At 38.1% G+C, this 23,971-nt stretch overlaps 1 protein-coding gene across 1 annotated transcript in view; it reads left to right on the top strand.

Moving 5' to 3' along the window:
• The window catches only part of LOC106749608 (growth factor receptor-bound protein 7-like), a gene marked incomplete at its 5' end in the record, with an annotated part of 141,019 nt that overhangs the window by 54,865 nt on the left and 62,183 nt on the right, over window positions 1–23,971 (top strand). The window contains one exon of the mRNA XM_014629258.1: window positions 8,788–8,895. Within this exon, the coding sequence (XP_014484744.1) occupies window positions 8,788–8,895 (108 nt within the window). The remainder of the gene's footprint in view (window positions 1–8,787; window positions 8,896–23,971) is intronic.

Here is a 23,971-nt window from a genome sequence, read left to right as displayed (position 1 = left end):
TATTTTTATTTGATGGAAAAATCTGGGATATCTCAACATCTTGGAAATATATTACAGTGTAGCTTAACTGGACTCAAATATTGTTTTAATGTTATTTTATTAAATGTTAAAAAACAAAACATTTAACTTCTTTTTTTTTTGTGAAGGATTTTATTGTATCTAAATATGTGCCTAAGACTGAGTTTAAATTTTAGGTTCTTTGTATCATGTAACCTTTTTGTTATTCAAAATTCAAATTCAAATTAAATTCAATTCAAATTTTGCTTTTCATTAACTTTTATTATAAGGTCAGTATTTTTTTAAGCTCTCAGAAGAATGGTATAATAGACAAACCATTTAGTTTTTAACGTACAAATTGTTTGGAAAAGACTTTCATTTGACGTTTAAATAAAGTTAACTATTAACTTAAAGTTGACTGTTTTCTTACTTTTTTTAGAAATGAAATTCACTTTTTTCGCTATTTTTCTTACTTAAACCGCTTCCATGCCTGTATTTATTGAAAAATTTTTCTTCATAAGCTGTAAGAAACAAAGTCACGTATACGTGACAGCAATCGTCAATGTGTTAATACATTACCAATCGCGTGAGTTGCGTCTTATCAGGCTTCGAAGACCGTACATTTCATACGCATATTTGGACATGAATTTTTATAATTCTTGTAACATAGGAGTCGATATAATAAACATATTTTTTTCCCTATGTTAAATCTTTAATTTTACAACACAGTAGAAGCTTAAATACCATAATAGGTTTAATTTCAATTCTAAATTTATAACCGATGTTTCAGATTTCTGTTTTTATTATATTAGCATCAAAATAGGTTGTTCAAGGTAGCATTAACATTAAATCTATAGAATTAAATGGAGAAGTTAATGTATGTCAATATCATGAAAGTTGATTTTTTTATTAGTCTATTGGCCATCTTAGTAAGTATAAATCTTTAAGAGCTTCAATGTAGCATTGCAATTTCGATTTGTAATCTGAAAGCAAAAGTAACAATTTTTCTCCAGAATTATCAAAAGTTTAAGTTGACTGGTAGAGCAACGATCGTTGAGAACAAAGCAGATCTGTTCGATCGTGTCGGTCGGCAATATGTTAATCGCTTGAGTCGAATGGAAGAGGGAAAATAAAGAGAGAGGGAGGGAGAGGGAGGGATCGAAAAAGACGGAGAGAGACAGGAGAGGGGAGGAAGGGCGAGATAGATAGATAGATAGAGAGAGAGAGAGAAAGAGAGAGAGAGAGAGAAAGAGAGAGAGAGAGATAAATGGATACCAGAATTTTGGTATCGTTAGATAAATACTGATCCCTCGCGGGATCGATCGGCACGGCAGAGGCGATAAGCGTGATGATTTCCCGCCTTTCTGCGGTTAATCCTTTTTATCGCAATTAAATAGAATCACGCCGCCCGTTCAAGGAAGGGAACTCGAAGCGAGTTTTAACGGGCGTGCGTTAAAAGTAGCGTTAAAACGCAAATATATCTCGAACATCTGGAGCGTCGGCCGTCTACTGCTGCCGTTGTCTGCCGGCCAACCGTGCTGAGTCGAGCCTTCGGCGGTTGCGAAGCTCGCCGGATAATTTTCGTAGTACGATACGAGTTACCGCCCGCATTAGTATAACGCTTTCTGCCTCGCGTGTGTTGGTGTATACGTATATAAATGTGCGTGCATGAGTGCGCGGGTTCCGTGCACGTCACGGCAGCGCGTTTACGTGCATACGGATGGGCGCGCGTGTGCGAGCAGTCAGTCGAGCAGAGATGCATTTGTCGATACGATAGCGCTACGGCTATACCCAGTGTTTGCTTTAGATGATTTCAGATTCATCTAGATGAAGATGAGGTGAAAATCCGAAAAAATATCTAAAATGAGATGAAGGTGGCTTGATCTTTAATTTATCTACATGAAAGATAAGTGGCGATATTTATCTAGATAATTTTTTACATGATATTTTAAGAGAGTTTATGAGACTGAAAATTTATAATAAGAATTATGCAGATTATATAAATTGCACAATGATTAAGTAATTTGTCGACGTAATCGCTCTAAGGATCTAAAAATCTTTTAGGATCTAAAAAGAAACAAAAAGACCAATTATTATTGATTATTCACTAATCGCTGTATTTTCTGAACGCAGTTATTATTTCAATCTTTTTCTATAAAGTCCATATCGGACTATTGACTGTGAAGGCTAATCTGATTGGCAGTTACGACTATCGACTCTTAAAGGGCCTATCATAATGAAGCATCATGTAACTAGTCTTTTGTAATTGATCCATTAAGAGTTGGCAGTCTTAATCGGAAGTCGGGTCGGCCTTTACAGTCGACGGTCTGATACGGGCTTAAAGTGGATTGATCAGTTGATACGAATGGTCTGTTCTTTTTAGTTGCATTACTGAACTGGTGCGATAAATTAGAGTGAGACAAATATATTTTGTTCAGCAGTGATCACCAGTTCAGCTGTGCAGCTAAAAAGAACAGACCAAAGGAGACAAAACCGAAATTTGTTGATTTATTAAAATCTAATTTCTAATCCCTAGTCTGATACGGATTTAACGCATAGACCCATATTATTTCATCCATTTTATCGAAAAAGTGAATTCAGAATATGAACCATATCATTTCAGATAATTTTTGGATGAGATAACATGTTTTTCATCTAAGCTGAAGATGAATATTTTTTTTTGTATTTTTTCATCTATATAAAAATAAAGATGATCTATTTATTCATCTGGATGCTTATTTAGGTAATTTTATTTAGATACCGGCAAACATTGGCTATATTAGGCCCACCATAGTTCACCATGCACGCGTTCATGTTGTGTCGTCTGCTCCTCTCGTCTCTTCTCCTCTCTTTTTCTCTCCTCTTCTCTCCTTTCCTCTCCCCTCCTCTTCTTTTGCCTCCTCTCCGCTCGCCTCATGTCCTCCCTTCTCTTCTCTTCACTCTTGTTATGTCTTATCTTTTACATCCACATTTTTTTCGTCGACATACGTTTGCCGGAAAACGCGTCAGCTTTTTACCTTTTTGATTTCCTCGAGACGAAGTTTCGTATCAAAATTTTTGCGACTGCATTGCACCAGGTGAAATTTGCAGACAAATCCAAGGAAGAGGGGACCCAAAGTTGAAATCATGATCCTATGTTAATTTTGCAAGTTCCATCAAAGTCGAAGAACCAATGGGGAATCTTTAGGTGTAACACTGTACAAACTATTGTCCTTTGGTGCTACAAAAATAATATTATTAATTATTTAATTCTATTATCGCGCACCTATTCTATCTGTGATTGAATAAGCTACATTTTTTTTATTATGTACAAATTACAACTAATCTATAGGACTAACGAGTAATTCTTCTTTGAGTACGTTATAAAAGTAAATTAAGACTAAGCTTTCCTAAGGTAGTGTTACTTAGTTGTCAAGAGTTTCGTGGAACTTTCTATATGATGGTTAAACCATAAGTTATATTCTCTCAAGCCTTCTTATGATTCTGTTTTTATCGAGTAGTCTAGCAGCAACAGGGTTTATGTATGACTTTGTAGCCTCTCCTCGTGCCTTCGTGTAACTCTCTGTATTTCTTTGGTGACCATTTCTATTTCTAAGTCCCTGTGTAGACCTTTGTTTTTTATATACCAGGGTGCATGAACAATGTTTTTTAGTACTTTGTTTTGAAATTTCTGTGAATGATATTGATGTTCGAAAGCTTGGTATAACCCTAAATAACTGTAACCCATATGTTCATATGGGTTTTACCTGTTTGTCACTGGTTTTACCTGTTTGTCACTGGTTTGTATAATAATAACTTATTGTGTTTTGCTGGTTCAGATTTCCGTCCTAGTATACCAATACATACTTCTATATTTCATTTCAAATTCTTTCCTTTCTGTTCTAGACATGAATTTTCCATCTCAACTTAACATCCAAATTCATACCTAGGTACCTGGCTGAGTTTGCATGAGAAATCATTATGTTGTTGGTAGTCAGACGGATTTTATCAATTTTCTTGTCCATGAAGATTATATGTATTGATTTGGACTCATTAAGTTTTATACGCCAACTATTCGTTCATTTATTAATTTTATTTAGTGATTGTTGAACTTCGCGCGTTCATGGATATCAGTTTTACTTGAAATGATGGCTGTGCTATCAGCAAAAGTAGCAATGACCGTATCTTTGGATGGAGGCATGTCACATGTGTATATCAAATACAACAAGGGATCCAACACATTCTTTTGCGGTATTCTTATTTTTATTTTTTTGTTCCGAATAGTCATCATATTTAATTCTAAATAGTCTATTACTGATGTAATGTGACTTTAATATTTGGCTAAATTGAATTGGAAGCAACTGGACTAGCTTATATTTAAATTATACTTTTGTGTCATACCTTATGAAAAGTTAGCGCTAGAAGAATTACTACGTAGTTTTTACTACTTTTAAATTTGAATTATATTGGAATGAGTCACCAGGGAACGTTGGTATTTTCCTTTTTTTGGTTTCTTTCTTATCCTTTGTTATCTATTCAATCTCTCTGATGAATTCTTCTTCATATGTATAGTATTATTGTTGATTTGAGTTACATAATTAGCACATTGCTTATTAAAACTTAACGTGTTTACTTCCAAGATTTATTTGAGCAACTCTCTCTAGACTACTTTGTATTTTCCTTTGTTTTTTTATTTGTATAAATCAGATTTAGTTTATTTATGTAGACATAGAAAGAAATTCATTGCTGTCACGTGTATATCTCTAAAAACACTGGTCGTCCCGTCTCATGAGAATTTGATTTATCGCTGTCACACATGTGTGATGCTGGTAGCGAAAATATTAAGAATAAATATTAAATGCTAATGCTTAAGAATAAATATTAATTGCTAATGAGGGACACGGAGAGAATCACATTATGAATAATTCTGATTACTTATTTTGTATAAATGTTTATAGCGCAGAACTCTTGAGAGCTTTTGGGGAGCCTCTAAAATGGCAAGTCATTTTAGAGGTTTTTAGCGGATTCTTTTTTAAACCTTACCTTGGAAAAAAAACAGTAGTAATCATTTATAACATTCTAATGTAGAGTAATAGCCTGTACATAACGTGATGTTTCGAGATTATTCGTTAATCCTCCAAGTCTGATTGGGATGTACGAGATTAATTTCGATTCTGAGCGATAACTTTTTCCAATTTGGAGTGAAAACTTAATCGGAGGAATTCCCACTTGGTAGCGAACACATCTCTTTGCGATTGCGATGTTTTTAATCGCCGCTTTATTCGAAGCGTATCCTATCGATGTAATTTCCTAGGTCATTTTCTTGCTCTTTCGTTTCAATTTAGAATGAGCAGCAATTTTGGAGAATGAACAATTTATAAGGGTTCCAAATTGAACAAGGAAGTAGGCTCTGTACTTGACTCACAGCCTCATCCGAGATGACTGTTCCCCGTCACGTCAGCGATATAAGGAGCTTAAGGGAGCTCTCACGGATTACCTTTGACCCGGCGAAACTTTATCGTCGCCCTACCGAGCGTAAATATTTCCGGAAGCGAGAGGAATCGGCGTCCCGATCGAATATTTTCCCCGTGTTCACCAGCCGCTCGTAAGAAATGGGATTGCGGGCTCACTCGGGCCGAAAACTAAATATCGTTAATCCTATTGCACGTGAAGGGTAAAAGCATAACTTACGATGCGAGCACTCGGCGTTACGCGAGCCGATATTGTGCGGTTCGTAAACAGTGCGCCGGTGAGCAAAATAATCACGCGCGTATTAAAACACCTCCTGAAACGAAGCGTGTAATGGCAGAATTAACTTTTAATTTTTCAAGAGTCCTCCGCGACACGCGCGCGCGCGTGTGCATCNCATCGATTCATTTATCTCCCCCCCCCCCTCCCCCGGCCGTTTTACTTTTCTCGAAGCATGGTAATTCGCGGAATAAATTCATCTCACAGCTGCTATTAATATTCCAGTAATTAGCGCAGCCTTCCATATTCAGGGGTTTACGTTGCGGAAAAATTAGGAAGGAGGAAGCTTAATTGTCGGAGAGGAAGAGAGATGAGGAGAGAGAAAGAGAGAGACTGGAAGAAGCCGCGGTATCTTGCAATTCTGTGCGCGTAGCAACGCTGAATTTATCTAGGCAAGCGCGATACCATGGTATCGATCGGTCGTCCGCCGGCCGGCTTCGCCGCTGGACATCACGAGCTAATCGGCCGTGTTGTGCACGATAAATTCCGGCCGTGTGTAAGATTATGCGAATCGTTGATACATCCCTAGTCAAGATTTTGATGCTACTTTGATACTCTCAAGGATAACAATTTGCGCCCTACTTGGATGGCCTGTAAGACTAATAATAAGAACCTACTTTGACGCGTAACTTCTCTTTTGAACCTTTAATTCTACACTAACAGAAAAGAAATCTATATATATATATATATATATAGTTGGAGTAATTATAATTCTATTATATTCTATAGTCAATTTTGGCCTCTACTATTTGTTTATAACTTTTTTAAGCGTGCAAATATAAGAAGATACATTTGGATTTATAGTTATGACAACTGTGACATACATTCGTATGATTTTATTTTATTCTATATCATAAACTAAAATGACAATAAAACGTACCATAAAATATGGTTACATGAAAAAACCAAACGTATTCATATTTCTGTGAATAGAAATTTATTATTTCCTTTTAATTGTGTTATTTTTAAGGCGTTAGCTAATTCACTTTGTCTGGAATCTTATTTCATTTGTCATCATTTTGTCTGAAATCTTATTCATTAGCTGCTTAATATTACTACTACTTAATATTATATCGTATTTGAGAAACACGCTTCTCCGGTGGAATTTGAATCCGTGACTTCTAAGTCATGATTTGCTTGTCTCACGCACTATGCCAATTCTTCAATTGATAGATGCCTTGTGTGTCGTCCGTGTATGTATTATCCATATATAAGTATAACCAGCATAATTTTTCAAGAATAAAATTTAACGTTGCAAAAAATAAACAAAATATTAAATTAATGTATATCAGGGAATAAGTATGCAAGAAGCAGCAGGACGAAATTATATTTGTGACTGATAATTCCTCTAAGTTTCCGATTTTCTCCCGGAAGTGGGTTTCTTTGAGATCTTCAAAATCGCCGTTTACGGCTTCTTCATTCAGCCTCTTCATTCGGCCTAAAACTCTTCCCAGCTAGGAAAATGTTGAGTTTCGAGAAGCTGAAAATCCGAGGTAGTTAAATTAGGCGAATACGGTGTATGCGAAAGAACGTTAAACTTCATTTCGACCAATTTTTTCTGAGCGGCAACGCTTGAATGCGTCAGTGCGTCGTCATGGCGAAACAACACCTTTTTTGACCATTCCGGGATGTTTTTCCGCGATCGCTGTCTTTAATTTCTCCAAAAGCGCTCCATAGCATTTGTAACGGTTTTCCTTTCTCAAGGTAGTCGATCAAGAGAATTCCTTTCTCCCTGATGAAAAACTGATCATCAAAACACCATCAACTTTCCAACCGATAGTACAGTCTTCGCCTTTTTCGAAGCCATTTCACCTCGTTCAGTCCATTGTTTGGATTGCGTTTTTGATATAGGTATGAAATGGTGTAATCCAAGTTTCATCTATGGTCACGAAACGCCGCATGGAATCTGTTGGGTTTTTCTCCAATAAATACCTCCAAACAATCGGTTGATGTTCGTACACACTTTTGTTCTGCAATAAGCGAACGCGGCATCTATCTTGCGGTAAGATTGTTCACATTCAATTCATCATGCAAAGTGAAATAAATTCGCTCAGTTGAGATGCCTGTAGTCTTTGCTGTCTCGCGCACTTTCACTCGCCTGTCGGACGAAATCATATTATAGACTTTATCGAGCTTCTGACGTGACAGCTGTTCTCGGATCTCCAAAACATGGTGCATTTTCGATGTTCGTTCTGCCACGTTTGAATTCGTTTGTCCAAAGTCGAGCAGTTTCATAGGAAGAGCACGAGTTACCCAATGTGGGAGAAGTCCTTTCATGGATTTTCTTCGCTGTTTTTCCTTTCGAAAAAGAAAAGAATTGTACCACACCTCGAATTCCACACTATCACGCGAGTCTTTCTGTTAAACGCGGCCGTCTTTTGTACAGTGCACCACGATCAATTAATAGACAATTTTTATATATCACAATACAAATTCATTCGCCTTCCTTCCTTCAGCGCTTCCGTGTAACATGGCTTCGCGCGCAGGTCTGTGCAATCCCGGCATTTATGCGTTTCGATCCTGTCCTGATCGAACCCAGCTACTTTGAATAACTTATTTCGACGCTAAAATAGCGAGAACGGAAGTTTAACACATTATCGGGATCAAAGTAAGAGTAAATTGTATTATTAGAATTGAATGAACTTATTTCGCTAGTTTAGCCTCTGTATTATAGAATTAAAGGTTTGACATAGGGGCAAAATTTCGATTTGTAATTTCTTAGGTCGTTTCCTTCTCCTTCGTATTACTGTCAGTGATGCGATGCATTCTGAAACATCTAAGGGTGACTTTCATTAAACTCTGATTAATCTGATCGATGATTTAAAATTGCCGTCATTCAAGTATTACCTGCATTATCGTGCTGGCATAGATAGAAATTATGAACTTTTGGATTATTGTCGAGTGACAAATTACGGAACTTTAAACTGACGTTGGCGATTCTTATTGTCATTCATCGATTAATTTAATCTGAGTTGAAATGAAAGTTGTCGTCTATAGGGGTTACACGCTCATTTGGCGAGCCACGAAGTGCGTACAACTCAACGCTCACGTTTTGTGTTTCAGTACGGCAAACAGCTCCGCGAGAATTACCGAGCCTTCAAGAACAAACAATGTGAGCAAAACAGCAGCGGTAGCCCAAAAGAACAGTACAGCAGCTACAATGTGTCCAACGTAAGTGTGATTACAAATATATATGATTATGAGAGCCGGTAGAATCGAGTCGTGTGAAGAACGAAGTGAGTCTCGCGCGGAAAGTCGGGGAAAACATCTCGGGAACTCAAGAGCGGGTAATCCGCAGCGAACGATCGCGTTCATCATCGACTGTCGGCACAGATCGCGTGGCCAAAAGCTGTTGTGAGATGCGTGCAATAGAAGACTCGATTCGTCATGAACACGAGACTCGGCTCGCTGCTCAATTCATTAATCATTTTCGTAAAGACTGTAAGACCGTAAAGACTGAAAACTTCAGCTTTTTTTGAAATTTCTATTTCAATTTGCAATTTTAATTAGTCACCTAGCCTCTTTCCTTAAGACGCATAGGATTATTCAAACATTTTTAATCACATTTTATTATGAAACATCTAAATATTTTAAATTGCAAGAAAAATAGTATCACTGAGAACGATCCGAGTCGAAATTTTAATGCTACTTTGACGCTCTTAAGGATAATAGTTCGCGTCTATTTAGATGGCTTATATACCGATAAACTGATGGACTGATAAAAATCGACTTTGATGATATTATTGGGAGTACAAATTAGTTCGGTCCGTTTTGGTTAAAAATGCATTTATTTCAGAACAAAATTAATGAACAGATTAATCAAAGTATTGTCCATCGCTGGCTACTACTTTTTCCCACCTCTCAGGCAATTTTCGATTTCTGCGAAAGAAGTGAACCGGTGACCTGCCAAATCGTGTTGCATCCGTCGGAACAACCAGTAATCAGAAAGAGCAATGTCCGGCGAATACGGCGGGTGCGGTAAAATATCCCACTTGAGCGTTTCCATATAATTTTTTACGACTTTTGCGACATGAGGCCGAGCGTTATCATGCAGAAGAATAACTTTGTCATGTCTTTGCTCGTATTCCGGCCGTTTTTCTTGTAATGCACGGCTCAAACAAATCAATTGTAGCCTATACCGATGGCCCGTAATGGAATCGCCAGGTTGTAGCAGCTCATAGTATACAATACCCTCCAATTCTTTGTCTTCGAATTTTTTTTGGCTGTCCAGAGCGAGGCTTGTCTTCAACGCTGAAAACACCATTCTTGAAACGTCGAAACCATTCCCTACATGATTTATCAGTTGGAGCATTGTCATCATAAACTTCTACAAGCATTCGATGCGCTTCAGCTGCACTTTTCTTCCAATAAATTAAAGCAGAAAACTAAAACCTCCCGCAAATGCTGCTTAGTTAACACAAAATTTGACATATTCAACACATATTCAAAAAACAGGCGTTTTGTATGAAACTCAAAGCAATATAAACTGAATATTATTGACAGATGTCTAACCTCTCTGAAACTACCGAAATCAGCTGTCACTATGAAACATTCATAACAGCCAGAGCCATCTTTTGAAAACGGACCGAACTAATTTGTACTCCCAATACATTTGCTAATTTTCCTCTTAAACTACTAATTCTACAGAATTAATTTTAATGCTGTTCTGAATTTTAATGCTGTTCTATCTTGCTCTTAATATTGCGATTATTAAATTCATATTAATATTAAAAATAACCTGTTTTGATGCTAAAATCACCGGAAACACAAATTTCAGACATCATCGTGATCAAAATAGAAATAAATTATATTATCAGAATCGAATTATACTATTGGAACCTATTTTACATTGAAAAGAAAGGTGCTACTATTCAAGTAATATTTACTTGATTCAAGTAAAATGGTTACTTTAGTATTCTTTGGCAAATATTTATTAGAAATAGAAATATAATTGACTATATACAATATGATATTTCATTTTTATAAGTAGACATTTATTTATATGTACTGAAACATTTGCTAGAGGATGGAGGAAAATCTAAATTTTAAATCACAAGACATTTCAGTGGAAAAAAGTGTTAAGGAGCGTGTATAATAGCCGTAAAATATATAGTAAATCGTAAGTGATAAGCCAATTGAATTCTTACAGTCCAAGAATAATAATATATATATAATCATATATATACAATCCGCGACATATAATCATATATATACAATCCGCGACAGTCGCGCGGATTATGGTCCACGGGCAAAGACGAGACGCGGAAAAAGAAAGAGGAGAAGAAGCTCGCGTGTGTTTCGTGATATGCACCAGATCGCGACGTCGTGTTACGATACACAGGTGGACGGGATCCACGTCGTCGTTCGCCGGCGAATTATTTCGCCATGGCGCGCGCGCTATATTTTCGTCGGCGGTCGCTCTCTCGCCTCGGATACGCTCGAAAGGTAAATTTGGCTTTAGACGCGGTAAATGGAATGGAAGAGGCGATTACGCTGAAATTACCTCGAGTGACAGTAATTTGCCAGGTCACGCTACGTTCGATCATTGCCTTCAGATGTCCCTTTCCCTACTGCCTGTGCGCGTCTCACCGAACTTTCATAGCGGCCTTCTACGCCGGGGCCTCGTTTAACTCTCGCCGTATCTTTCGAGTCGAAATTTTTGCTCTATTATATTGAACCTTTAATTCTACAACACAGTAGGAGATAAGATAGTAGAAAATAGGTTCGATTATAATGACATAATTTACTGCCACTTTTTGACCATGACGACGTCTTAAATTTCCCTTTTCGTTGTTTCTAGCATAAAAATAAGTTGTTTTGAATGCTCTAATGAATTTGATATTTAAAATATTGAGAGCATTTATAGCTTGAAGATAACATTAAAATGAAATATATAAAATTATGGTTATGTGATCGCGATTGTAAATTATATGTAAAATATTCCGAAAACTTTTCTTTTACTCTAACAATCAATAAATAATCGTAACGTTAATGTTAATTTTAAGGTTATTTATTTATTATTAGAACGAAAGAGGAAAGTTTTCGGAATATTTGGAACAAATGTGCTCAATCGATCGCAAGTGTTACTTTATGATTATATCATTTTAATTCAACGTATTTCGCAAAAATTTTGGGCGTGTGTTTCGTTACTTTTGATATCATCAAACAAGTCAACTATAGTAAAGGACCATGAGAGCCTTAACAAATGTACACACAAAAAAATATCATTCTTCTGCTAACAAGTAATTGCTCATTTTACTTCCCTTCTTTTAAATAATAGTTATTCAACAAAGAATATTTTCTCGACAATCTTAAAACATATTCATCACAAATTTGAGAAAAGTTCATGTACTCAAAATAAATAATATAAAAAAAACTTTATATATTATAAAGTTAAATTTGGTTAATTTAAATAAACAGCTCGATTTTCGTTTCAATTTAATATTTTCGGTTGAAATACTAAACTTATTAGGATTCCAAATATATTTTGAATAAATTTGATGCTTTTATGATGAACTTGTAATATATATTTGTGAATGTATAAACCTATTTGAGACAAGCAACATTTACTTGTGTGCAGTACATATTTTACTAAATGTAGTATCCTCAAAGTAAGTTTTTATTAAGCTATCTGAATAGGTGCAAACTCTTTAAGAGCATCAAAATTTCGACTGGGATCTGCTTCTTCGATTAACATCCTTATTTATATTTATCTTCGCAATGTTCTCTCTCGTATTCGCGCGACTCTCCGCGAGTCTATTTCCTTCTCGATCTATACGTTCATTATTATTTACGTATTGTTGCGCTCGCTCTCCATGAGCAAGCCGTATCATTATTCTTCGGCTGAGCGTTCGTTCTTTCTCTAATAGACGTGCTCAGATATAAGGAAATTCATTGCGAATGAATGAATGAATGAACGAACGAAGGGAAAGAAAGAGGAGGTGGAGAGAAACACACGAATGCGCATCGACGACGGCGCGTCGAATGCCGATAACGTTAGTGGCCGAATAATTATAGCAAATAGCTCGTTAACTATTGATCGTTGATGCGAAATCCAATGCAGAAATGGCCGCCACCGTCGCTCCCGGTCGAGATATATATTCGCTCTCGTCGTCCGCGTAAAGATGCGTACATATCTAAATCCATATTCTGAACTCATTTTTATCGATAAAAATGCCTCTAAATGTATCATAGGAATCACCCGATTGGCCGAGAAGCCACATTTAAGGTACTTTTATCGATAAAGGTGAGTTAAAAATATGGACTCTAGCGAACAAACGTCGAAGGCGAATGTTCGTAGCGTTCGTTAATTATTTCTTTCTCTTCAGCTATGATTTATTTGTATTTTTAGATCCAAAATAATGTACCAATCAGATCCGAGGGCTCACTGAGCATGGGAGATGAGAGCATCCCCCACCCCAAATATCACCGCCACATGCGTACATCCATGTAAAGCGGGGTCTTCAATGAGAATTTAAGCTTTAAGCCTTAAGAGATTGACCAATCACAGTCGATTATTCTCCTCATATTCGATTGGTGAATTTCTTAAAGCTTAGATCTTAAAAGCATCTATGTAGACCGGCGCTTACTAAATGAAGGCTAGCGCTCAGTGCCCTCTTGAATCTGATTGGTACATACTTTGGAATTTAAAAGTATGAACAAATCACAGGCAGAAATTAGCCGAATGTTCGCGAACTTCCTTCGTTCCATCGCTTCGGTCCGAACGTAAACCAAACGTTTCGTTCGGATTCGTTAAAGTGCGCACATTTCGAATCATAACGGCGGACGTTCGCATTTGTCCATCCATCTTTACATGAACGTTTGTGTTGCTCGTGATGTTCGTCCTCACGAGCGTTTACCTCGAGCGCATAAGTGCGATGGTCCCTTCCCCTTCTTCCTCTCGTTCTCTCCCGCGGCACGAGAGCGCGTGCAATACGTCCTGTTTATACAATGGTTAAGCCGCGAATTATGTTGCCGCGCGACTAACAGGTGTCGTATGTACACCCGTCCGGTTTTATCACGGCGGGCAGCGTCGGACGCGCGCGATAATAAATTCCGCACGATCGATTCGTCTCTCGGACGCGGTTCGTTGCCGTCGCGTTTCCCGCTCCCGGCTCTCGTATCGAAGGTAAGGAGAAAGGGAGGAGAAAGGGAGAGGAGATCGCACGAGCTGACGGTGAGTTCTCCTGTAACCGCTCGAGCCACTTTGCGGCGCGACGCGCTGAAATTTTCGGTCGCTCAGATCACTGAATTATTTCACGTCGCTCTCTCCCGTGTCCGTTGGCCGTTACGGTGATCGCGTTAATACTTAAATGATCGCGAAATAGTTACGTAACGGATATCGCCCGCCAGCGGTAACTCTCGGTGCGCGCGCTATTGTGTCTCGGTTTCTCACGCTGAATTTCACTTTTGCGCTGTGTTTACGCGGGGATGTCCAGACTTAAGGTAGTCGGTGGTCCGTAAAAATACCGTTAGAAAGTAATGGTTAATGCAACACGAAGAAGCTCGGTATTTTTGCGCTTAATGTTTATAAATGTGATAATTTATGGTGGTTATGTTATTTATGATTGTACATTCGGAATTGTTGACTAGAGACTATCTTTCTTGCGTTGTTCCCCGTCAGTAGTCAGCATCCGGTCGCGCGTCTTACTGACTGAATGCGGCCCGCCTAGACATTGCATTGATAATAATGATAAACAATAACACGAAAGTATTTCCTTGTCGGTTCTGCAGCGTTTAGTCGAATCATTGACGATGCGTATACATCACACCACTAATCTTAACCTCTATTTATCGTAATTTATGATGCACAGCTTTGACATTAGAGCACGAGAATGTCAGTTAAGGCTCCTAGATATTCGCTATGGCTGTCCTTCTTTGATGACATCAGAAGTTAGGAAAATCGTGTCGATTTATGTGACGGTATATGTGAAAGTAAAAGGATACACGCACAAAATAACTAGTGATCGACTCAGCACATTTGTAAAAATCTTCGGACGCTTTCCTTTAACTGCTTTCCAGAACAATTAATAAATAGCCGCAAAATTAACGTAACAGAAATCATGAGAAAAGATAGTTTAAAAACGCAAGTTGCATGTTACACTAATTTACGGCTATTTATTAACTTTTACTCAGGTTAAAGGAAAACGTCCGAACGTTTTTACAAATGTGTTGAATCGATCATTAATGTTATTTTGTACATATATTTTTTTATTTCTACATATACCGTCATATGAATTAGCATGATTTTCCTCGCTTCTTATGTCATCAAAGGATAACCATAGCGAGTATCCAAGAGCCTTAAATTTATATAATGTTTAAAAACTGCGTACGTGCATGTGTGCATGCGTACATGCGTGCGTAACAAGCGTAGGTTTGTCAGATGTATGTCACGATTGTTATACGTCCAAGAAAATTATTATTATTATTGTTGTTGTGAAACAAATTTTCAAGGCATATCTCTTCCAACTGCCCTCTCACCGCGTCGTGCGTATTAATTCGTCAATTTTATGTTTCCTCGATTACACAGTAAAAAGTTTTGTGTTACAAAACAGTCCGTTTAAATTTTTGTGTCACTTTAACAAGGTGAATGTGTTAAAAAGTAATATGTTAATAAGGTGAATATGGTAATTTAACATATATTTGTGTACTCCTCAACATATTTCCCATGTTAAAGTAACACCAAAATTTCGAAGGACCATTTTCATCGCAAAATTTTTACCACGTATTACCTCCAAATTTACTCCGATTGTTTACAAAATAATACAGGATCCTTATGTTTAATTCGATGAGCTTTACTTGNAACCCCCCCCCCCCCCTCTGCACCGGAAAATTAACGTTCATTCGCCGCAGGGTGATTTTTCGGGATGGATTTCTCCGTGAGTGCGGATCGCATAAATCCCGTTCGTAATGCCTTCATTCTCTATTCCCATTCATCCCCTTCCCCTATTCCCCCGTTGAAGCCCTGGACGCCTTCCTCGAAATTTTCTCGAGCGAATCTCTCGCGTGTCCCGCTCGTTCGCTGGCACGAGCGTGACATCGCGACGTTAGTTCGCGGAGCGGGATCGCTCGGATTTCATCGAATTTACGTTCCGGCCGAGATAACAAAGTGGAACGAAGTGGTGGAAGCTTCGTACGCTGCTGCAGCAACGTTCATTCGTTTCTAAATGAGTTTCGTCGAAACGAAATTGAAGAAGAAGCGGCAGGTCGTCGGAGGCGTTGGTTACGATCACGCGCGCGCGCGCCTCTCTTACGGGCGATTATACGATTCGAAAGGCAAATTTCCTCGGGAAAATGTCGTCGTAACTTACGATCGAAGGCCGAAGAACCGCCAAGAAGGATCTCGAGGAAGATGCGGAGGAGGACACCGCCGAGAGGATCTCTCTCCCCCGCGACGTCAGGTCTTACTGACCTCATAGTCGCGCCATCCCCGAGCTTCTCGTCGACAAGAAACTCTCTCCTCGCTCTCTCCCGCTGCGTTATTCTTTGCGTTCTCGCCCCCTCTTCCTCTCTCCCTTCTACGCGCTAAGACGGCGACGCGTCTCGCCGGTAGTAGGAAATTTCATCCTCGTATCGTACAGCTGATTCTCAAGGTCATTTCCGCGGGACAAGGCGACAACTACTCCTCTCCCTCGGTGTGTACTCTCGAAGCTAGACACGTGCCGATCCGCGTCGGCCGCTCTCCCTCTCTCCTTCCCTCTTTCTCTCATCGACCGATTCGTTTCTTTTTCCGATTTTCCGCGACGTCAACGAGATAAAGAAGCGCGACTCGTATTTCTAACGATCTTCTTCCTCCCTCCTCATCCGCTTTCGACCGCTCTTCGCCGTCGCCGGCACGGAAAGAAAAATTGTTCGTGTATCATTGCCGTCTTATAGACGAACCGCAGGAATTGCATCAGGTTATTCAGTTGTTACATCATTTAGATGTGGTTGCAAGAATGTGATTATGCGTCTTATTAATTTATCACACGCGCCGTAGCGAGCTACGAGCGAGATAGGAATTCGTTTCCACAGTAAATTGATGAGCCATGGAATGAAAAGTGACGACAGTGGAAATTTGAGGAAAAAATATTCTAACGAGATTCGTCTCTATGGAAGAATTTTTCTTTTTGAAATTTGTTTACGTTTCGGGTGTTTGATGAACGCCGATGCTGATAAAAACATTTATCCGAGACGTTCTCCCCGCTCTCCCGCAGGTAGAATGGAGTGTACCGTTATTCGTGTTTTCCGAGCTCCCCGAGTCGAAATTTTAGCCCTGTACCTTTAATTCTACAACACAATAGGAGCTAAGATACCAAAATATTCTCCATTCTAATGATATAATTTTAGCTATTTTGATGTTTCAAATTGATGATGTCTCAAATTTCCATCTTCGCTATTTCCAGCATCAAAATGGGTTATTTTAAATACTCGTGTGAATTTAATAATTGAAATATATCAGAGAATATTTCGAATTTTTCAAATAGCATTAAAATTAAATCTAGAATTAAATCGAGAAATAAAGGCTCAAGAATGAAATTAATAAATATAGGATCGTTAAAGTATACTGAGAGGAAGAATACTTAAATTTATACGTGCAAAATATTTTTTCGATAAGTAGTAATAACATATTTACTTAAATCTCTCTCTAATTTTGTTTTATTTAAATAGAATAAACAATTGCTTTTATGCAAAACTACGCATTTAGAAAAATGTATATTTTCTTATTCGATTAAAATTTTTTTTGGTGTATAAAAATTTGTATTTTGATACAAATATGTTATTAGTATTCATGGAATAAATATTTTTTATTGTTCAGATATTTTTCTCTGTAGATTTTATTAGTCTATAATATAGCCATCTAAGTAGGCGTAAAATTATCTTTAAGAGCGCCAAAGTGACATCGGAATTTTAATTCGGGTCGCTCGCGAAATGTTACGGCGGCGTCGGCAGCGACACTTTTTCTCCAATCTTCGCGATTTTGGCGAATTATCGGAAAGATTTTTAATCTTCTGGTGATAGTCGCGATATATATAAATGCTGTCACTACGTTTTTGCGAAGCGCGTTATCATCCCGATAATCGAGTATATTGGCAAAACCTGTGCAGAGGAAGGTGATGTCGATTAGACGGAACGGGCGTGAGATGCATTATCGGGCCGCTGTGAAGAACTGGTTTCGAAGTAGCGATCTTAACGAGTTTCCGGCTATAAATTACCGTTCGTGCCGGTTATGAATTATCCAGCCGATGGGGCACACAAGATGACAATTAAAGCCCTGCACGGAAAATAACCGGTATTACGCGCTTAGCGCGCAAAAGTGCGAGAGAAAAGATTATTAAACGTTTTGCAAAACACCATAATCCGCCAGCGCGATTTGTCATGGTTCAACGATAATCTCACGTAACGGCAGGAAATTGTGCAGCTTGGGGACACGGTTTTAGACAATTAAAAAGAAATGCATGTCACGTTCTTAGTTTATGTTTTATTAATATCGTTGATTTCGAATGATCTTGNGGGGGGGGGGGGGTGGAAGGGGAGACAATCGTGAAACTGCAAGGATACACATAGAAAATGTTCTGGGATCTGATTGGAATTTATTCCGATTTTCCAAAAGAATGGTGGATTCTGATTAGAAAATCTATGAAGATTCGGATTAGAGGTGTAACGTTTCAAAAGTGCAATTCTAAGTGGAAAGACTCAGACATATTCCATTTTCTCTGTCCAACATTTACCTAAAATTTTCTTTCTTTAGATTTCTACTTTATATTTACATCGAATAAAATATCAGAAAAGTTTTGAGCAGGGAAAACAGGATCTATCTGGTTTCTTATATAAAAAATTCTATGGGATCTAATTGGGATCTATTTTGATTAACCAACCGATTAAATTTGCGATTTTTAATTTGGACATTTAGACAAGTTCCATTTGCTCTGTTCGATATTTTTCTCAAGTTTTCTTATAATTGGGATAAGTACGGGATTCCTAATTGGTATTGCAATATGTTATATTTATTTGGGATAACTTTGAGTAATCCGATTAGAATCTATGACGTGTTTAGGAATGTTGGGAAATTTCCGTACGGAGACCCAATCCCGCTGACTGATACGCCGAGACAAGACAAATAACTGATTTCGCAAAAGTCGAGAAACCGGCTGTAATTACGCAGTTCCGCAATGGTTCGATGTAAACATTGAAAATAGGAAGCGGAAATAGAGAAAATCTAAAATAACTGTGAGAAAAAGTTGGAGAGAGCGAGGGGCACGTGGAAACTGGCGGGAGATGGAACTTCCGCGATCCTTTCCGAAGTCCTGTGTATTGTCGGGGGTTGGAAGGATTGAGGAGGGAGAGGGCAGAAGGGAAAGCGCGAACGCGTCTTGCACTTCGTTTCGGTTGAAAGCTTCGATCACGGATATCGTTCCGTTCGTGTCCCGCTTTTATCTTTATTCGATGGGAAACAAAAGTGCGCGCGCGCACTTTACGTTGCGTCACGAAACGAGACAGGACGAACTTGAATTTCCCGTCCTACGCGTACTCCCCCCTCCTTCTCTCACACACACACACACACACACACACATATACACATTTTCATTCGCTTATATCCTTCGTTCCTCATAGTTCGTCGCGTTGCGCACGGCAGTAGACGAAATTGCACGTTTAGATGGATGAAAACTCTCGGAAGTAAAGTTTCATGCCAACTTAGACGGAATTAATCTTTCGCATTCGGAAAGGTTTACTTGTGAGAGATAAAACGACGGGACTTCTATCATGTTATTTAACCGAGTTCTTCGTAAGAAAAACCGACGCAAGTCAGATGCGTATATGAATATTTGTATCATCAATTTTCAAATTGAAATGATATTAACTCTAGTTAGACATTCAAATTAACCCAGTTGAAAAATTAAGATTATAGCCGTTAAATCTTGAATTATTGCATGTATAAATATAGAAATCTTTTCTTAAAACATGCAGAATTATTTTTTTTCTTTCTGTGTAGAACCAATTTATTGTCTTCTTTTATATAGTTCTTCTTTCTCTCTGAAATTATCTATTTTAAAAATAATGATTGCGACGAATTTTTCAAATTTAACTTTTGTACACTCAAAGCTATATCTATGTAATATCTCTACATTATATAAACACATTTATAGATATTTTAGTAAAGGCACATCAGAAAAATTTCTGGGTCTCCACAGACCCAATATGCCAAATTAATCAGCAAAAAATAAATGTGCCAACGAAAGATTAAATGTAGAAATGTTTCACACATCGCCGTTATATGTTTTCTTAACTCCGGAACGGTTGCGCCTCAAGTGGAGGTACGAGTGGTCGCGTTGGCGCACCACGTATTTTTCGTCGAAAAGGGGGCCTACGGAGGTTTTCTTAGATAAATCTCTCGTGCGTTCTATTCTCGCACTCGTTGGGCGCGACAACCCGACGTTGCTTCGCGGATGATCGTTGGAATCTCATCTTCGGAGTGAGATGACGAAAAAGAGAAAGGCCGGCCGACACTTGTCACCCACGCGCGTTTGCCACGCTATTAAATCCCCGATTTAAGAGCTGTGAACATAAGTCGACACGCTAAATCGATCTCGGCCGAAGGATCTCGAAACTGCGTTTTGCATTGCGCTCGATAAAATGATCCGCAGTTCGCAGTTATTCTTGATATTTTTCCAGTAATGATTTTATTTCTGTGGACTCGAAATTTTGATGCTACTACCGACGCGCTTGAAAATAGTTTGCGCCTACTTAGATGGCCTAGATAATTAAAGATCTACTTTGGCGATATTGACACTTGTAAATTTCTCTCTTGAACTGCCAATTTTACAATGAGAAAAAAATTATTTAATTTTAGTAAAGTATTTTATTTTAGTAAATATATTTATTAAATATATACTAAATATTTACTAAACATATATATTTATTAAAATTAGATTTGTTTAATTAAAAAAATAATGTTTAAATATAAAAAAAATGGTTTACTTGATTTTAATAAACTTAAGCATCAAAATTAGAAAATGACTTATTTTTTAAAGATTTATCTTATTATAATTAAATACAAATTTATTATATTATACTGTAATACTTGAGATCTAGTAAATACATTTTTTAAATATTGAACCTCTTAACTGTAAAGATGTTTTAGTAAATATTTGTTTAAATTCTTGTTTTCAAGCTATCGGAAATGAAAAAATAGGACGTTTTTTAAAATGTTTTTTCAATAAAATATTTATTACATTTCGGGGAACATATTTGAAAGTGCTATTCTACCTTAATATTTTAAATAACATTTAAAGCATGTTACTAATTTATGTATTGATATTATTTTTGTTATAAAATTAAGTGGAAGTTCCGGTAGAATTTGGAAATATTTGTAGATAGTAAGAAATATACTAGTAAGTTAGGCCGAAATGGCTCAGTAGGATATGTAGTTCCAGTAGACTCCAGACCTGGAAGTCCCGAGTTTCAAATCCGGCCAATGGTAAACGAATTTTTCAAATGCAATATAAATGGAATTGATTAAATGACATACGATTCAGAACATTTCGGGAAAAATCGTTAACAACGTCTCAAAACGCAATAAAAAAGCAACGTAATAAATAAAAAAATAAATATAAAACCAATTAAAAAGAATAAAAGATTTAGCACATAGCAGTAAATATTTTTTATATTTTAATAAACATTGATTGCATTGTAGAACATTTTTTTTACATTTAGTGAACAATTTAATTCTTAAAGAGGAATGATTTTTATTAAACAAGTAAATAAATTGTTTATTATAAATAATATTTTTGTAGTTGCATGCAAACGAACGGTTTACTAAAATTTTTACAAGTTTTTTTTTATCAATAAATTTTTTCTCAGTGTGCAGATTTAACTTTAATGATACCTTGAAGTTATAAATCCTCTCGATATTTTGATCATTAAATTCATGTAAGTATAGCATATAAGTATACAAGTATTCAAAACGAGTATTTTCACTTTAAAAACAGCGAAAACGGAAGTTTAAGTTCTTTATAGTTAAAGTAAGTGTAAATTATATCATTAGAGTTGTACCTATATATTTTGTAATTTTAGTTCCTATTATGTAGAATTTAAGGTTTAACATAATGCTACGTTCACACGGCATGAAATGTAAGTATGAGTTAAGCTTCGGTAGGGCAGTTTGTAGGCTCGTGTAAAGGTTTGCCTCTGACATTAGCGCCTTCATGCTTTAGCCGTAGCTGGATTAAACATATTTGATTTTCAGCCGTGGGTTAGCAAGCATGAAGCAAGATGTCGTAACATATAATGGAATTATCGCGACTCGACACTTTTCGACTGATACTTTTCGTCGTTCGAATTCTTCAAATAAAAAACTCCGTGTGAACGTTTTACGCTTTCCTTTAAGTGTGAATGCAACTTAAACGTACACGACGATGTTCATGGTAGGACTTTATGTCTTTTACGTCCCGTATGAACCTAGCATTAGGCATAAAATTTCGACTCAAGTTCGTCAGCTAATTATCCCGAGTCGAAATTTCCATGTTATATTGACGTTTGTAAGGTTAGTTAGCTCCTATTTGTATATTGGCACTTATAAACTTCTCTTTAATCTTTATTTTTACCGATTTAACTGTAGTGCTGCACTGAGAGAAAAAAAATCTAAAGAATAAAAAATACTTATTCGGATAGTACTAACATATGCTTAAATCTAAATGCTTTTATTTAAATAAAATAAATAATTGCTTTCATGAAAAGCTATAGACGTAAGAACATATAAGAGCATATATATTTGCTCATTTTAAAAAACTTTTCTTCAATATTAAAATATATATATTGATATAAGTAAATACGTATTAATTAATACAGTACTTATCGAATAAATATCTTATTTTTGTAGATATTTTTTCTCAGTCTACCTTTAACAACATGTTTTTGCTAAAACAGCGGAAACGGAAATTTAAGACATCATCAGGGTCAAAGTAAGAGTAAAAATATATATTAGAACTGAAATTGAACTTATCTTTTACTATCTTATTAGCTCCTACCATGTTGTAGAATCAGAGGTTAAACACAGGATCAAAATTTCGACCGGAGCATGTCGGCCGGACAGAGTCACTTGATGGAATCATGAGACAGAGCGCCGTGCATGTCCTATTCTCGCCGTCATTATGTCATTTCGTTCGGCCAACTACCCGTCGAGTGTCCGTGCAAACGACGACAGTCGCGTTTAACAGGCGGCAGCACGTAGCCGACGTAAAAGCGCGCGCGCTCGGCCCGCTTTCAGTCGGACGATGTATTTCTCTGGGACGATGCCGACGCGAAGCGACTCGGATACCGGAAGTGTCGGGAGGCACCTAGCAACGACGTTCTTACCATTTTTCCGCCGACGGCGACGCTCGCATTGTTACACCCGCCTACAGACTCTCGGCCCCATTGTCGAACCCCTTCCTCTCCGCGAGCCGTAGCATTGAAATTCAAACGGCTTCACCTTCTCGGAATTTTAAACAGCTCTAATTACCGGGCTATTTAACGCCGCGAATTCCCTGAAGTTGCGACAAATATATACATAACGACCCTCCCGCCAAGTTGCCGTCGATTAATAAAGTCGTCGGCAGAAATACACGTCGCGCTAAAACGAGAAACTCGCGGATCCCCATCCCCGGTATATAACTGCGCTGTAATTAAGCTCAGCGCGATAATACCAGCGCGTGGAAGGGACGACCCTTTCCTCTCTTTTTGAAATATCGGAATTTCAGTTATAGTCCCCTCTCTCTCTCTCTCTTTCAGTGATGCTGCAAAAATAGCCGATCCCGGCCGGTTTTCAATCGACTCTCCCCGAACTTTCGTCTTTCTCATGATCATCAGTCACGCGGTCCGTCTCCTTTTTCCACCGCCATCATTTTCATCCGCTCCCTGGAAGGGTATCAGGTTTGAATAGAGAGGACTACTCCGAGTGGACGAGGCTCGTGGGGCCGGTTGTGCGCGGGCGAGCAGGAGGGAGGGAGAGAGAGAGAGAGAGCGAGAGGGCGGCGGCGGTTAGGAGTGCAGGCGAGGGTGGGTAGTACCTCGGTTACAGTCGGGGGTTTAAAAGTCGGGCAAAAAGCCCCGGCCGGCTGTTGCTACGCGCGAACTATCGACCAACCTGGCTCCTACCTATATATCCGCGTGAGAAAGCCCTCTTGGGGTATGGGGGAAGAGCTATAGATGGCACACGAGCGCGCGCGTCTCCCTGTACGCCAGGGTGAGCCCAGAGAGGGGGGGGGGGGGGGGGGGGGGGGGGGGGGGG

Source organism: Dinoponera quadriceps, unplaced genomic scaffold (assembly GCF_001313825.1).
Source record: "Dinoponera quadriceps isolate SergipeBrazil2010 unplaced genomic scaffold, ASM131382v1 scaffold3926, whole genome shotgun sequence".
Classification (NCBI taxonomy): domain Eukaryota; kingdom Metazoa; phylum Arthropoda; class Insecta; order Hymenoptera; family Formicidae; genus Dinoponera; species Dinoponera quadriceps.
The sequence above is the reverse complement of the archived record's forward strand: the minus strand, read 5'-3'. Positions and strand labels throughout refer to the sequence as shown.